This window comes from Myotis lucifugus, unplaced genomic scaffold (assembly GCF_000147115.1).
Source record: "Myotis lucifugus unplaced genomic scaffold, Myoluc2.0 scaffold_139, whole genome shotgun sequence".
In the NCBI taxonomy this organism is placed as follows: domain Eukaryota; kingdom Metazoa; phylum Chordata; class Mammalia; order Chiroptera; family Vespertilionidae; genus Myotis; species Myotis lucifugus.
Window position 1 is genome coordinate 3,002,229 of NW_005871187.1, and position 16,186 is coordinate 3,018,414.

Below are 16,186 nucleotides of genomic sequence, written 5' to 3' on the forward strand. Positions count from 1 at the left end.
AGTATATACCCAATTCATACCTTTCCTCTACACGTCGGCCTTGTGTGTTTCGCATCGGACCACCAATTTCCCCCGCCAGGCCTTTTAGTATTAACTACTAATTCTTGCGCAAATTCAGCACTTTAAGAGAAAAGTAATTAGGTTATCGTTCTTATTAAATATTTTATTAATTCCACCATGTTTATCGTGTATTACCGTCCCTTCCATTTTTAAATTCTTCAAATGTACATGACTTGATGTCCTAGACGTAGCACTATGGTCTCCACAGGGTGTTAAAATAGGATGGTTTGCTTGCGTGGCTGCTGGAAAGACCCATTAGCAAATTTAAGCTCAATTTAATGAGATTTATTGAATTTTGTGCTCAGCATTGTTTGTACAGTAAACCCTAATTATCTGTAGAGGGTGTCCTCCTGAGTATACCAGGAAAAAAAGAAATAAAGAGCTACAGTTTCAATGAGCCCATTTGCTTGGACTGTAGAAGGAGAGAGTGGGAGGAAGCAGGAGGTGAAGTGGAACCTTTGCTGCCACCCCTCCCCCATAAGATGCCAATAATCCTTTCTGGGGGTTCAACTTTGTCATTATCTGCTGATTCATTTCCTTAAGTGCAGGTATACTGTATAAGCTTCCTAGGGCTACCATAACAAAGTACCAAGACTTGGTAGCTTAAAACAATAGAAGTGTATTCTATCAGAGTTCTAGAGGCTAAAGGTCTAAAATCAAGGTGTTGGGGGCGGGGTCATGTTCTCTCCGAAGGCTCTAAGGAGGATCCTTCCTTGTCTCTTTCTAGCTTCTGGTGGATTCTGGCAGTTCCTGGCATGTACATGCATTGCTCCAATCTCACCTCTATCTTCACACGCCTTCTCCTCTGTGTATTTATGTCTCTCCTCTCCTCATAAGGACACCTAGTCCAGTATAAACTCATCTTAAGTCATTACATTTGCAAAGGCTAATTCCAAATAAGGTACATTCATAGATACCTAGGGTTTGGACTTAAACATGTATTTTGGGGGGGGGGGGTTGGGGGGACACAATTCAACCCACATGTATCAACAATATTTATTTCCAAGAGTGGAAAATAGCACCACATTGTCAATAGAAGCAAGGGGTGCTGTCTAGCCAAAACCCAGTGCTAAATTGCATGTAGCAGTACACTTAAGACATGTTTAAAGAGATTTAGGAATATATATGCATTTACAAGTCAGATAAGCAAGTAATGAAATAGTTGCTTATCTCCTGGGTGACAAAGAGGTCTTAACCCCTTTCTCTCAAGATGGGTTCACTAACCTGAGATGGAATATGAAGGAACTAAATCAGACTCTGCAAACAGCAGAATACATAAACATATTTTCACAGAAGACAAGTCCAAGGAATAGAGTGATACCAAACAGCATTATTTACTATTGAGAAAAGTATAATAGGACACACCATGGATATGCAAATTAGACTTCCCTTTCATATTCAGAAAATGGATACAAGCACATTTGATTTTGCTTCGACTCTATCTACAATTGAGCCATCGAATGCTTCTGTCAACCCCAGTGACTCTACGACCATTAAGATTAAATGCATAATATCTTGGTCCACTGAAGAAAAGGAAGAAATCTATAAAAAAAAAAATAAAGTTTTGAATTAGTCTGTGGAAGTAAGATTTCCGATGTTCTCAATTAAAAATACTCCACTCCTATCCCATAACATTCAAATGCAAATATGCCACTTAAAATATTGAAACAAATTAGTTTTTTTTTTCTACTTACCATTCTCCTGGAAAACTGCATCAACTCTACTGTCTATTCCTTGAAAGGTACTTGCTATGCTTTTGGGATAACCTGGTTCCATGGATTGTCTTTCATTATCATATCTGATGAGAAAAAAAATCCTGTGTTTTAAGGCCAATACAGTATATAAGTATAATGGTTTTATTTAAATTGCATATGTCCTTTTTACTGGGACTAAGAATGGGTAACTTTTAAAATTTGTACCCATTTATAAAATATATGGGTATCATTATTACTAAAATAGGTTTTTGATTACTGGTGCAGTGTTATTTTTAAAAAGAAGAGTTACATTTTCTAAGGCTTTTGGTTAACTGATACATAGTCTCTCCCTCTCTCTCTGAATAAATGTAAATAATAAGTCTAACTTGGGCACCAGATTTTGTAGGCTGTCTGGATAGCACTTGCTTAAGAATATTTAGACTTTAACTCATAAATGAGAGTTAACCTAACTTTTTGCAGCCCATCCTATTGCTTTATTAAGATTTGCTCATGATATAGAATCTTCAATACCATTGTGCAGGCATTTTAATTTTATAAAAAAAAATAAAAATTTCACCCTAGCTGGTTGGCTTAGTGGATAGAACGTCGGCCTGCGGACTGAAGGGTCCTGGGTTTGATTCCGGTCAAGGGCACATGCCTGCGATGTTGGCTCAATCCTCAGTGGGGGGCATGCAGGAGGCAGTCGATCAATGATTCTCTCTCATCATTGATGTTTCTATCTCTCTCTCCCTCTCCCTTCTTCTCTGAAATCAATAGTAAACAAAAATTTTTCAAAAGATATAGCAACATTAATCATCATATGAAAAAGAATGGCTACCAAAGAATACTTATGTTTTTAAAGTTTTCAGATGCCTGATTATTAGTGGTTTGTAGACAGGGTCAATAAACATAGATTCAATCTCTAGTTGAACGAATAGTTGACCTTACCTCCAGAACTGGTTATTCACAAAGAAGTATGTTTTTGTCCTGTAGGAAACGGCTGCATCAATTGCTTGAACATTGCTTGGGAACCCGTAATTTGATATATCCTTGGGATAACCTTGCTGAATGTCATAGCCATTTAGAGCCCAGTACTGGTTGCCTGCAAATGATTCAGTTTATATGTGAGATAAAATTCTTCCTTTCCTACAAAGTAATGTGTATCACTTGTTATTCGTTGCATACATTTATCATAGAAATGAAAATGGGACAAAGAGTCTTTAAAAAATAAAGGTGATAAAGTGAAGTTCATTGGGCTATAATAGCCTCAGTGGTACTCCAGCTTCTATTTAAAAATTCCAACTTCCCACCCGGCCAGTGTGGCTCAGTGGTTGAGCATCAAAATATGAACCAGGAGGTCATGGTTTGATTTCCAATCAGGGCACATGCTCTAGGTCAGTGATGGCGAACCTATGACACACGTGTCAGAGGTGACACACGAACTCATTTTTTTGGTTGATTTTTCTTTGTTAAATGGCATTTAAATATATAAAATAAATATCAAAAATATAAGTCTTTGTTTTACTATGGTTGCAAATATCAAAAAATTTCTATATGTGACACGGCACCAGAGTTAAGTTAGGGTTTTTCAAAATGCTGACACGCTGAGCTCAAAAGGTTCGCCATCACTGCTCTAGGTTGTGGGCTCAATCCCCAGTAGGGGGCATGCAGGAGGGAAAAAAATAAAAAATTCCAACTTCTCAGCTTGACATCTCACAATTGGATGTCTTATTTTACATGACTTCTATCCAGAAACTAAATTACTGCCTTGGGGAAACTTGAGGGTGGAGGAACACTGAAGTTTTTCTCACTTTGTAGATGAGAAAACTGAGGCTGGAAGGGGATACAACCTGCTCAAGTTTACGCAGCAGTTAGTGGCAGAGATGGGACCAACACAGGTCTCTAGATGAAGCCTGGCCAGCATAACACTCACTGGCTCATCTCCCCTGAACCTGGGAAGGGCCACAAAAAATCCTTCTCCCCTCCCTTCAGGCAGAACTAAAATAAAATGAAACCCTCGGCAGTTACCTTTAAATAGGAAAACTAGGTCCCTGTCAGAATCCTCATAAGCAGCCTGTATACCAGTTGGCAGGGATGGCCAGAATAGGGAAATAAAATTGAGTTCAACTCTTCGTAGCTGAGGGTGCCTTCTCCAGAAGTATCTAATGGAGCACAAGGGAGAGAACACACACTATAGTCTACGTAGGAAGCTTCTGTGAGTCTTGGGTTAGTATGGGTCCTCATAAGATTGCTGGGAGGTTATGATAATATAAGAAAAGCAAAGTTTCTAGCACAGTGACCAATATTGTTCATCTGGAATGTACTTTACAGTTCCAGAGGAGGTCATAAGAGTGACCTTATTTGATTACATTTTGCACTGTCCCTTCCTCACACATTGACAAGTCTTATTTTAGTCTCTTTCATTATTGTTTCTACAGAAATGATGAGAATATTTATTTAGCAAAAGCAATCCAAGTACACTTAGCCTGTGATTACATAATCACAAAATAGACAAAGGGAAATGGATAAATTCAATCTTTTGGATATTCACCCTACAGCTTAAGTGATAATTTCCATTTACTTGATTAAATTTGGGTGAATTGAATAATGTGTTGGTGTTGTGTAAACCTAGCTATGGAGTTCCCAAGTTAGCTAGAGCCCATGTCTATTTACATCACCACAAACACCTGAATGTTCATAGATATTTTAGTTTTCTTTTCCTGGATGTTTCGAGTTGCCCAGAAACCACTAGAAATTCCAATGAGGCACATATGTGTAGAATTCAAAGGAAAGCTGAATAATATGTAATATGTGACTTAATTAAAACATAGCTTTAAGTTATGCCAGTAAAGTAAGCCAAAGGAAGAAACAGTTCATCTTATACTTGTCTTTAAAGAAAAGTATTTCTCCACGGAGTGTGGTGATAGCATCAAATGTCAGGCGGGGGTCACAGGCGGTGGGTGTGCTTGGTCCCGTTGGTTGGACAGGGTTGTCTGAAGGTCCTGAAAAATAAAAGGCTTTTTGTCAGTGCAAGCCCAGTGTGATTTTTTTTTTGGTATTTCAGCACTTTTCAGGACGATGAAGCATCTTCACACGAAGAGGAACACTGCCCGACTACCACACAAGGCATCAATGTAACTGTACATTTGTCCCTCTTAAAATTTTTTTAAAAATAAGAGTCATGGTAATTTTCAGAGACAGTTCCAGGTTAAATTTTGCAGTTAATAAATTTGAATTTTATGCTCCAGTTAAAATCCTAATCACACCCTTCTCCTCCTTTTTGCTCCCTCTTTCTGCATTTTTTGGGTCACTTAGTATCCAATTCCCACTCCTCCAAAATCCACCTTCAGAAAGGAGCTGATACCAGACTTTTACCCCACAGCATATATCTAAGTCACATTTTAGCAATATGATTCTCTATAACTATTTGCACTTAGAAGTGTTTTTTCATTGTTGATTGAAGGGCTATATTAATAGTTAAGAGAACTTAAAACTTTGGTGAGCAAAGGAAGCAGATGTTTTCAGGGGAAAAGAAGTTGGGGAGGGAAGGCAGTTAGAGTAGGTCTCATCATTCCTAAAACTGCTACTATGATGATAAAAATTCCCTAGTTGTGGTGCCCTGGCAGGCTTGGTTTTGTAATTCTATCCCACCAGAGAGAAGAGAATGCTCCCCCCAGTTCCATTCCACTTCACTCTCCATTCCATTTCCTTCAACACTTTTTAGTCACAGCCACTAGGGGGCAGGAGGGCAAGAGGGAGGAGAGATGCAATGGTCTGACCCAGATAGTACTTTTATAACAGGGCCAAAGGCTTCTATATCCCTCCCTGAAGTTTCAGTCATGACTTTAAAAAACGTTTCTCTCTATTTCCATTCACATCACCCTCTCTCCCCCACAAACAACAATCTTAAGACACACACACACACACACACACACACACACAGACACACATATCTTCAATTTACAGAGATTCGTATATTGTGCAGTTTAATTTGTACTGTGTATGATGTATCATTCTGTTTTTTTCCCATGAAGTGCAATGTTTTAAAGACCCATCCCTGTTGTTGCCACACGTACATGTAATTCAGTGCTTCTCGCTGCTGCACATGCTCTATGGCATGCATCCAGCACATTTCACCTGTGCATTTTCCTCCTAATAGACTCCCAGGTGCTCTCCAAGTTCTACCACCAGGAACAGGGACTGCAATGAACGTCCTTGAATGCCCAGGTCTTACTACGTTCTGCAATGTTCTTCAGATGACCTTACCATAGATGGCCTGAATGCCATTGATGTCATCTTGAGGGAGCAAGTAGGTGCTGGTTTCACTGAAGGCGTAGTTGGGATACATCAGGGCACCGGGGTCAGAAGAGTGAGAGAGCCCCAAGGAATGGCCAAATTCGTGGGCAGCAACAAGAAACAAGTTGTAATCTGAAATGCAAGCATGTGTGGTGAGTGGCTTGGTGTACCCAAGGGTGGTGGAAGGATGATCTCAAGGAATGCAGCTACTAAGCCAAAACGGTCTGGAGAAATAGCCTTTCACGCCTGTCACTTTCTTTTTCTCTCCAGGGAAATGAAGATTAGAAGGAATCAGGGTTCAGATTAGGTGACTGTGAGCTTCACATCAAATTTTAGAATAAAATAAACCTGCCTTTATTGTGATTCCCATGTTTCATGGATGTGGCCCTGAGGCTTAGGGAGATGTTAGCAGAGCCCTCACAGGTCTCATGACCTTCAGAAGCCCTCTCTTCCTGTGCACCCCTGTCAGTCTCCCAGGCCCTCAGGCCCATTAGCAGGGTCTCAGGAAACAGGCAGTTAGCTAGAAGCTTGCCAGGCATCGGAGTAGCCTCAGGCACTGAACTGACTCACTGCTCACCCAGAGCCCAGCACCAGCTCTTCCCTGTTCCAAGCTCTCCAAACAGCTTCCAGAATTCTCCACCAGAAAGAGACAAACCCTGCCTCTTATTGCTCCATTCCCTCAACTTTTAACTTCACAAGCACAGAGCCATTCACAACTAGAAACTTAAAAATTCCAAGGCTCATACTTTTTTAATCAAATAAAGCCCAAGTTCATTTGCCAAGTCCAAGACCTCTCCACGTGGCTCCAGCAGACATCTGGGGGTTTGGCTTCCGATGTGAACCCCTCCCTCCAGCCAGTCCACGTGCCATCTCACGGCACACTGTACATTTTCTCACATGCCTACATTGTAAATCAGAGCTGGGAGCACTCCCTTTAGTCTAGGAAGTGTAATACTATTTCATCCTCACAGCATTTTTGTCAAGTATGGTTAAAAATATTTTTACAGTAAGGAACTGAAGCACACAGATTTTGAATATCTTGTTGTTAGTCTTGTAACCAATAAGTGGTAGAGCTGGGGTTAAACCCAGATATGATGGCAAAACTTGTGCTCTTAGCACAATTGTTCAACTTCCTATTGATAAGTAGCCTCATTCTCCCCATGCTCCAAGACTTGCTTTCTTGATCATTATATCTTTTTTTTTCATTTATGAGCGCGTTACAAAGAGCACCTTTGAGTGACAGAGGCTCGGGGGGATTTATCACCATGCACAGTCTGGAAGGGGAAATGTATGAAAAAAAAATGAATGCATAGAGTAATGACAGCAGGTGGAGGAGATAGAAAGGCTGTCAGTAGGTGTTCTCAGGAGGAGGCCTCATTTCCCAATGAAAGATAAGACTGGGTGGCATTGGACACAGCCTGGGAAGAGAGAGATGTTGAAAGGCAGGGCTTGGGGTGTGGGGAAAGGCATTTTAGGAAGAGGAAGCAACAGGAGCTAGTACAGGGAAGTTGGAAAGTACATGGTGTGATTTAGGAACAGTCAACGCACAATGTGGCCGCTGCATGTGAACTATGAGAAGCCAAGAAAGATGAGGCTGGAAAGTCGCCAAGAGCCTTCAATGCCAAGTGAACGTGTTTGGACGTTATTTGGTCCATATGACGTAAGCACTGAAAGTGTTAAGCAAGAGACTCATGAAATCCCAGATAGACTTTTCAAAGACAAACCTTGCTGCAGTGTTGGGAAAAGTCAGAGGGAGCAGAGATTGGAGGTGAACAGTCCAGGTGGGAACCTGGATCATTTAATTCCAGCGAGAGGTAATGACCATCTGACCTAGCAGGTTGGCCAATAGGAATGCATAGTGGTTGAGACTGTAATTTATCTGTGGGTACACATGGCTCCTAACACAGGGACTCAAGTAGAATAACCTTACAGCCTACGTGGGGAGGAAATGGTGAGAGGAACAAGGCCCGAGAGAAGGTAAAAGGTTCCCTTTCTATTATTTTCTCAAGTGCTCTGTGACATATTGTTTGTTACCCAGGGCCTTGTGAAGTGTCATATGGACCACATGTACCTGTCCTTCTCCTCAAGAGTCCCACCTCTTTTTATTCTGAGCCTTCTCCTGAACAGGGTGGTCTGTTATGTAGAAACATACCATTGAAAAGGAGGTTGGTGAGCCCTAACCGGTTTGGCTCAGTGGATAGAGCGTCGGCCTGGGGACTCAAGGGTCCCAGGTTCGATTCTGGTCAAGGGCATGTACCTTGGTTGCAGGCACATACCCAGTAGGGAGTATGCAGGAGGCAGCTGATCGATGTTTCTCTCTCATTGATGTTTCTAACTCTCTATCCCTCTCCCTTCCCTCTCCCTTCCTCTCTGTAAAAAATCAATAAAATATATATTAAAAGAGAAAAGAAAAGGAGGTCGATGAAGACCCAGTAACTAGATGAAAAAGAAGATGGCTGCTCTTCACTAAGTAGGACAGTTTTCTAAATGAACCCAATATTTCTGGGTTTCCAAAAATAGGACCTTTTACAAACATCATTAAATTTCAGAATACTAAGAGAAAGATACACCCTAGAGCAGCGGTCAGCGAACTTGTTCGGTAAAGGCCCAGGTAGTGAGTGTTTTAGGCTTTGTGAGCCATGCGGCCTCTGTGGCAGCCACTCAGCTCTGCCCTGGCAGCAGGAAAGCAGCCACAGATGACACGTGGGCAAACAAGTGTGGCCCTGTCCCGCCAACACGGAGTTTCCACAAACAGGGCCTATGATCTGCAGCTTTCTGATTTCTGCCCTAAGAAACGATCCGTAATTAGAGTCAGGATTTTTTTAAAACCTAAATTGACTTAGTATCTTGAGATAGCAAAATTTTTAAATGGTCAGTTTCTGTGAGTTTGAAGTGTTATAATAACTTGGATGTGTGTGTGTGTGTGTGTGTGTGTGGTGTGTGATGTGTATTGTGAAGGAAAAATGTTTATTCAGAAGCCACATGTTGACCTGACCTTAGTTAACGTACTTTCAGAGGTTTTGGTCCATGTTTCTTCTGCATCAAAATGAGCATCTCCTCCAATACCTTGGCCTGGCTGGAAGGCATGGGCAAGGATTCCATTGGGCCCATCAAACGGAGAGTTGTCACCATGAGCTGAAATAAAACAATTTGTGTTAGGACGTTGCTAAGTCTCACTTCAGCCAGAGAAAGCGAAATTGAGCGTGACTGCTTCGAGCCCACCTCCTTGGACAAAGGCAATGTTGATGTCTGCTTCTCCCTGTGAGGCCTTGGTGAAGCTCAGGGGTGACACGTCACTCCAGACTTGAAAGGCTTTCTTAATAGCTGCTTCCACATCATCCTCTGACAATTGTGGGGTGTAGTTAATAATCCTTCAAAATGAGAAGATGTGTGAGGGCTCATCGTTTAGAACTCCAATAGCTCGAGTTTCTCCATTTTAGAGTGAATTACATACATGATGGGCTACCACTGGAGACGGTGTAAGGAGGGAGTGCAGGACTCAGGGTTGAAGACAGATATGGGTTCTGCACATGTTATTACATGTTTATAAATTTAGCTTCTTTATTTATAAAATGAGGATAATAAAATAGTACCCATGTCATAGAGTTGTTGTGGGAGGCTAAATACATGTAAAGCATTTAGTTCAGTATTTGGAAAACAGTATCATTGAACAAATATTGAGTATTATTATTATTATTATTAGATGAATGGAAGTTGGGGCCAGTTTCTCTCCAGCAATGATTAAGCCTTTTTTTTTTTTAATCCTATAGTGAGTTCTTAGACATTGACATTGACATAGTCCTCTTTAGATTATTAGAAGGAAGTAACAAATGACAGGCTTTGGAATGAAGAGATCTTTACCCTTTCATACTCATTCATTAGCATCTAAAACTCTACAAGGGCAGCGATATTTATTTGCTTGTCTCTGGTGTATCTCAAGTCCTAGGACAGCGCCTGCCACATTATACATGCTCAATAACAACAGGATGCATGAGGACGTTTTGAAGCCCCTGGAATAGCACCTGTAGGTCAGGTTAGTGTGTTTCCACCTGGGGTATCCTGGGGTCAACATAAATTCACCAGTGTCGGGCACGCCACAGCGAGGCTTTTGCATCATCTCCAGAGTTTCCGCATTGGGCTTCCCCGTCACGGTCAACCCAAAGAATTGCTGCATTTCCTTAAGCTTTTCAACAATCACACTGGCACTGTTCTTCCTTTCAGACTGATAGACGTCCTTGGGTAACTGGTAGAACTTCTCCAGGTAATTCTGGACAAAGACAAACCTGTGAGGGAACTTGCTCTGAAATTACCTTCACTCCTCTGGGCATTTTGCATTCCTTTTAAGTTACCACAGACTTGAAACAGTCTAATACCCTGACGGCCACAGAAACAGAAAACACAAATTTGTAGGTTGACTTTGAAAGAACAATGCCTATTTGAAAGAACAGTCCCCCACCCAGCCAGCACTCCAATTAATGTTTATACAAAAAAAAGGTATTTCATAAGGGATGAAGTACAAGACCCATGCAAAATGCTAGACCACACCCAGACTGCCTTCTTATTTTTATCAAAAAAAATAGCATTAGCATTTATTGACTTCTTGAGATATTAGCTGAATCAATGCAAATTCTCTCTTTTAATCCTCTTTTCACTATTATAGTGGGGGTTTACTCCTCCCTCATTAAGAAGTGGAGGCGTATAAAATAAATAAAATAAAATAAAAATATAAAACCACTCTGAAAAAAGAAAGAAATGCAGGTGCAGAGAAGGAAGGAACTGGCCAAGATGACAATTCAGGTCCCAACTCATCATATTGCTTCTCAAGTGGGAATTCACAATTTCATAAAAGAACATATGTGCATACCCCATGGACACAGACAATATTTTGGTAAAGGCCAAGAAAGGTGTAGGTGGAGGAGGGTGGAAGTGGGCAAAGGGGGTGGAGGGCGGGGTATTTCCTGCAATAATGTCAATACTAAAAATTTTTTAAGAAAAAAAAATGGCCAAACCGGTTTGGCTCAGTGGATAGAGCATCAGCCTGCGGACTGAGGGGTCCCAGGTTCGATTCCGGTCAAGGGCATGTACCTTGGTTGCGGGCACATCCCCAGTAGGAGATGTGCAGGAGGCAGCTGATCGATGTTTCTCTCTCATCGATGTTTCTAACTCTCTATCTCTCTCCCTTCCTCTCTGTAAAAAATCAATAAAATATATTTTAAAAAAAAAAAAAGAAAAAAAATGGCCCTAGCTGGTTTTACTCAGTGGATAGAGCATTGGCCTGTGGACCGAGGGGTTCTGGGTTCAATTCTAGTCAAGGGCACATACCTCGGTTGCATGCTCTTCCCTGGCCTGGGCCCTGCTTGAAGCTCGTGCAGGAGGCAACAAATCGATGTATTTTTCTCACATTGATATTTCTCTCTGTCTTTCCCTCTCCCTTCTACTCTCTCTAAAAATTATTGGAAAAACATCCTCGGGTGAGAATTAAAAAAAAAGAAAAAAAAGAATGAATTAATCAATTAGTCAATAAACAAAAGTTGAATAAATAAAAAAAGAAATCCAAATAAGTTTTTGGGCAACATTAGCCTCGCTGATATTAATTTTATGTGGCCTGGTAACTCTTTTAAAGGGGCCAACACTCATTAGGAGGTAAAGGTTCTGGGGAGTGTGCAGGCAGTCTTAAAATTTCTTAAAGCAGCCTTTGAATTCCGGGCACTTTGTAAGTGACAGAGGACAGGGCACTTTGGGGCTCTCACAAGCTATGGGATCAGATTGGTTTTGGTTCCAATCTTATTTCTGCCACAAATTAACTGTGAGTTCTTGGACATATCACTTAACTGATTTGAGTCACTTTGGTCTCTTAAAGAGGAAATTAATAATAATAATACCTCTTTCACAGGGTTGTCATAAGGATGAAATTAGATAATATTTCAGAATAAATACTGAATAAACTAGCTATTAGCCAGGGTTACTATTACCATTATAAGAGATACTTTTAAAATGTAAAAGATAAAAAGAAAAAGAAATAAGCACAACACTTTTCTAAAACTGGAATGCTAAGAAAATCACGAATGACAAATTTGGGACAGCTTTCTCTTGTGCGTCTTAAAAATTTGGCCTAATGTTCATACTGGGAAACAACAGAAAGAGGCTATTGGTGCTGCTTTTACAATGCTTCCAAGAGTGTCTACAAAGCCCCATGATCTGGTGTAGGGAAATCTGCTTATACTATAAACTGATTTTTTCCCCTTATAATTTCCCATCCTCCTGCTCTCTTGTGCACCTGGGATTTGGGGCTGCAAAGACAGTCAGATGGAAGGAGCCAGATGTGGAATAACTGGGTTGCAGATGGACTGGGAGGGAAAATCTTAGGTAAGTCGAAGAGAAAATCGCTCGGTTGAGTAATTAAAATCACTCCTTCCCAAAGGGTTCCCCAGATGGAGGCAGCTCAGCAGCAGTGTTTGGCCAGGATTTGAAGAGCCTGGCTTTCAGAGGATTCAGCTTGGAACCCCCCAAACCACTGAAAGGAGATGTTTAAGCTCAAACAGATTATCCACATCATTTCTTTCAGGCTGTTTTAATTAAAAGGAGAAAACAACCCATACAATCTCCTAATTACCAGCAAATCAACCACCCACCTGATCGTTAATTTACCTGAACAACTTCTATATTTTTTTCTCCTTTGGGTTGAGAAGATACTGGAAAGGCCTTGAAAAGCTGCGTGTGGAATAAGAGCAGAAGTGGGAGCACCTTCAGACTGGACATGGCCTTCCCTCCAAAGGCCACCTCCCCTGGCCTTCCGCACTGCCGCTCTGGGTAGGGTCCTTCTCTGGGGGGTGCCCAGACGTTCACAGAATCATGTATGTGTCCCTCGCTGCTCTCTTGGTCCCTTATAAAGTTGTGTCATAAACAATTGCCACAACGGGAATGTGAAGAAACACAGGTTAATTACACTCTGACAATTTTGCAATGTTAAAATGTGATTTAGTACCCGGCCAATGAAGGAGTCTTTCAACAGAAAAACAGTGCAATTTACTACACTTTGCTTTTGGGGTTTTCAGTTAGATATTTACTTTTGCAAAATCGTCTGGTCAAGGAAAAAGAATAGAGATTAATTGTGAAGTTATGAACAGCAGTCATCTACGGCTTACACTTATACTGGGGAATATTGTTTGTTAATGATAGGTAACTTGGGACCAGGAAGCCCAATTTGAGAGCCTCTGCACTCACCGCCCTTGCTGTTTGTGAGGGGTGTGTTGGGAGTGTTGTCACAAAGCAGGATTTGTATGGGGGTCTCGGAGCAGCTCTGAAGGTTGTGGTTTTGGCATCAATGTATTAGAAAATCCCTCGCCCTAACCGGTTTGGCTCAGTGGATAGAGTGTCGGCCTGCAGACTGAAGGGTCCCAGGTTCGATTCTGATCAAGGGCATGTACCTTGGTTGAGGGCACATTCCCAGTAGGGGATGTGCAGGAGGCAGCTGATAGATGTTTCTCTCTCATCGATGTTTCTAACTCTTTATCCCTTTCCCTTCCTCTCTGTAAAAAATCAATAAAATATATTATAAAAAAAAAAGAAAGAAAATCCCCAACCTGAAAGCTGGATTTTCCACAGGAAAGACAAGGAAAGCAATACTGAGGATGATAATAATCGACATTGATTGGATATTTATTATGTCCCAGACATATGTGCTGTACCTATATCACCTCAGGTCACCCTCACACAGCCTTGGGAGGTAGGTGCTATTATAATCTGTATTTTGCACAGGAACTCAAATCTGGAAAAGTGAGGTGACTTGTATAAGAGTCACACACTATGATTGTAGGGGAGCCAGGATTCAATCCAGGTGGAATGTTTAGGGAGACGGAGCCTGCGCTGGTTTATCAGGCTGTTTTATAGTCTCCACTGGGGGCTCGGCTGGCTCCTAATAAGCAATAGCTCCAGGCCAGCAATAACTGGGATACTGTGGCTTGTGTTCTGAGAGAAGGAGACAAATGAGAGGGAGAATGAGACTAAGTGAGGATTTGCAGACGATGTGGTTACACAGGGGGCTGTATTGGTGAGGGGCCCTTGGGCATGCTTTTCAAATTATGTCACTTCTTCCTACTTATTCTAACTCTACATGCATGTAAATTATGTTACCTTACCATACAGTTTTTGTATATATTCATTTACATATATTCTAAAGGGCATTCTTTATGTATTCTTGTATATAAATCTATACTAATAAAAGGGTAATATGTTAATTAGACCGGACATCTTCCGGATGTCCTTCTGGACAAAGCCATGGTGGCAGGGGCTGAGGCAGAGGCAGTTAGGGGCGATCAGGCCGGCAGGGGAGAGCAGTTAGGGGCGATCAGGCCGTCCGGGGAGGGCAGTCAGGGGCAATCAGGCTGGCAGGGAAGGGCAGTTAGGGGTGATCAGGTTGGCAGGGGGCAGTTAGGAAGCGATCAGGGTGGTAGGGGAGCAGTTAGGGGAATCAGGCCAGCAGGCAGAGTGGTTAGGAGCCAGTGGTCCAGGATTGCGAGAGGGATGTCTGACTGCAGGTTTAGACCTGATCCCCGTGGACAGACATCCCCCAACGGGTCACGGATTGGAGAGGTGGATTGCGAGAGGGATGTCTGACTGCAGGTTTAGACCTGATCCCCGTGGACAGACATCCCCCAACGGGTCACGGATTGGAGAGGTGCAGGCCAGGCTGATATACATAAACATGTATGATATATAATGTCTTAATATGTAAATAATGTCTTTGTTTAGGATGTTATGATAAGTAGTTCAGCTCCCTCCTGATGTTGCTTATATTCTTTGTAAAAATCCAGAATAATGTGTCTTGGGTTAGAACATATCTGGAGAGCAGATTAATGTTCATGATGTAGATTCCTGCATTCACTCAATAAACATTTCCTGCTATCTACCATATGCCAGGTGCTGTGATGGATAGTAGGTTATTGGAGATCAGTGAATAGTAGTTCAGATAAAATTGCTGTCTGAAGGAAAGAACAATGGTAGGGGGAAGTGCAGTCAAGGGAGGCTTCATGATGGAGGTAGAATTTGAACTGAACTTTGAAGGAGAAGTAGATTGTGAACATGTAGAGTTGTGATGGTTCATCCCCTGTACACATGTGGTAGCTCCCCTAACCCCAAGTTCAAGATGTTCTAAGGTCATGTTCTTATTATCCCCAAATGGGTGCACAGCTTAGTCATGATGTGGCTTCTTCCATATCAGGTCTTTCCTTACTGAATAAGAATGTCTTAACATTGGTCTACTTTATGTTGAGTTATTTTGATGCGCTGACTTATTTATAAGATTTATAAACATAGTTTCTTCTGAACATAATGGTAAGTGATTTAGATAAGAATTCAACACTTTGGTGAACTCAGTTCTCTGGCATATTGTGTTAAAAACAGAATTGTTGGGTCTGGATTCCTGACAACAGGTCCAGCTTCAGTGGTGTGATGGAGAAGGCCATGTTTATTTCCAGGGCCTCCAGCTTCTGCTTTCTGAATCCTTTCTTCACATCTGACCATCACCTGCCTGCACTGTGTCTGTGCTTTACTCCTTCTGATGCCCAGAACTCAGAGTTCTCTTAGGCCATCTTCTGGAAATCCTGCATCTGGGAGAGGATCAACTATGTCATTTACACCTTAGTGTAAGCTTAGGGGCTATTTTCTTTTAAGCCAATTTCTTACTAGGAAAAAAACCAAACCAAACAAGCAAATAAAAAAACAAAATAAAGCAAAAACCATTGTGTCCTATTAGTTTCAGAGAAAGGAGGAAGATAAAGAAAACTTAGTTTCAGCCCTGGTCAATGGCTCAGTTGGCTGGAGCATCATCCCATACACCAAAAAGTTGTGGGGTTAGATTCCTGATCAAGGTCCATACCTACATTGCAGGTTTGATCCATGGTTGGGGTGAGTACAGGGGGCAACGATTGATGTTTCTCTCTCATTTCAATGTTTCTCTTTCTCTCCCCACCCCTTTCTATCTCTCTATCTCTCAAGAAAAATCAATAAAAACATATCCTCGGGTGATGGTTAAAAAGAAAAAAGAAAATTTCATTTTGGACAGAGACAATACAATATAAGACAATGGAGGATCTTTCTATCTCACTACTGCCATCCCCTGATGGGTCACCCCCACA

At 41.5% G+C, this 16,186-nt stretch overlaps 1 protein-coding gene across 2 annotated transcripts; it reads right to left on the bottom strand.

The window, feature by feature from the left end:
* Positions 1–1,498: 1,498 nt before the first annotated feature.
* MMP8 (matrix metallopeptidase 8) lies at positions 1,499–12,809 on the bottom strand. Of its 2 annotated transcripts, none has more exons than XM_023758842.1 (10): positions 12,708–12,809; positions 10,073–10,317; positions 9,273–9,421; positions 9,060–9,185; positions 6,021–6,182; positions 4,639–4,756; positions 3,783–3,916; positions 2,703–2,856; positions 1,755–1,858; positions 1,499–1,602 (listed from the first exon to the last, which is right to left on the bottom strand). In XM_023758842.1, the coding sequence occupies exons 1-10, from the start codon at positions 12,807–12,809 to the stop codon at positions 1,499–1,501; spliced, it is 1,398 nt and encodes a 465-aa protein (XP_023614610.1). The 2 variants fall into 2 exon arrangements, with proteins under 2 accessions (XP_023614610.1, XP_006094731.1); XM_006094669.3 differs by having other exon boundaries at positions 12,699–12,809.
* Positions 12,810–16,186: the final 3,377 nt, after the last annotated feature.

Excerpts from the sequence above, each read along its gene's own strand:
- MMP8 (XM_006094669.3), bottom strand. The coding sequence starts at position 12,809 with ATGTCCAGTCTGAAGGTGCTCCCACTTCTGCTCTTATTCCACACGCAG. Across the intron at positions 9,422-10,072 it reads CACACTAACCTGACCTACAG|GATTATTAACTACACCCCAC; the intron begins GTGCTATTCCAG and ends CTCATTTTGAAG. Across the intron at positions 9,186-9,272 it reads CATTGCCTTTGTCCAAGGAG|CTCATGGTGACAACTCTCCG; the intron begins GTGGGCTCGAAG and ends GTTTTATTTCAG.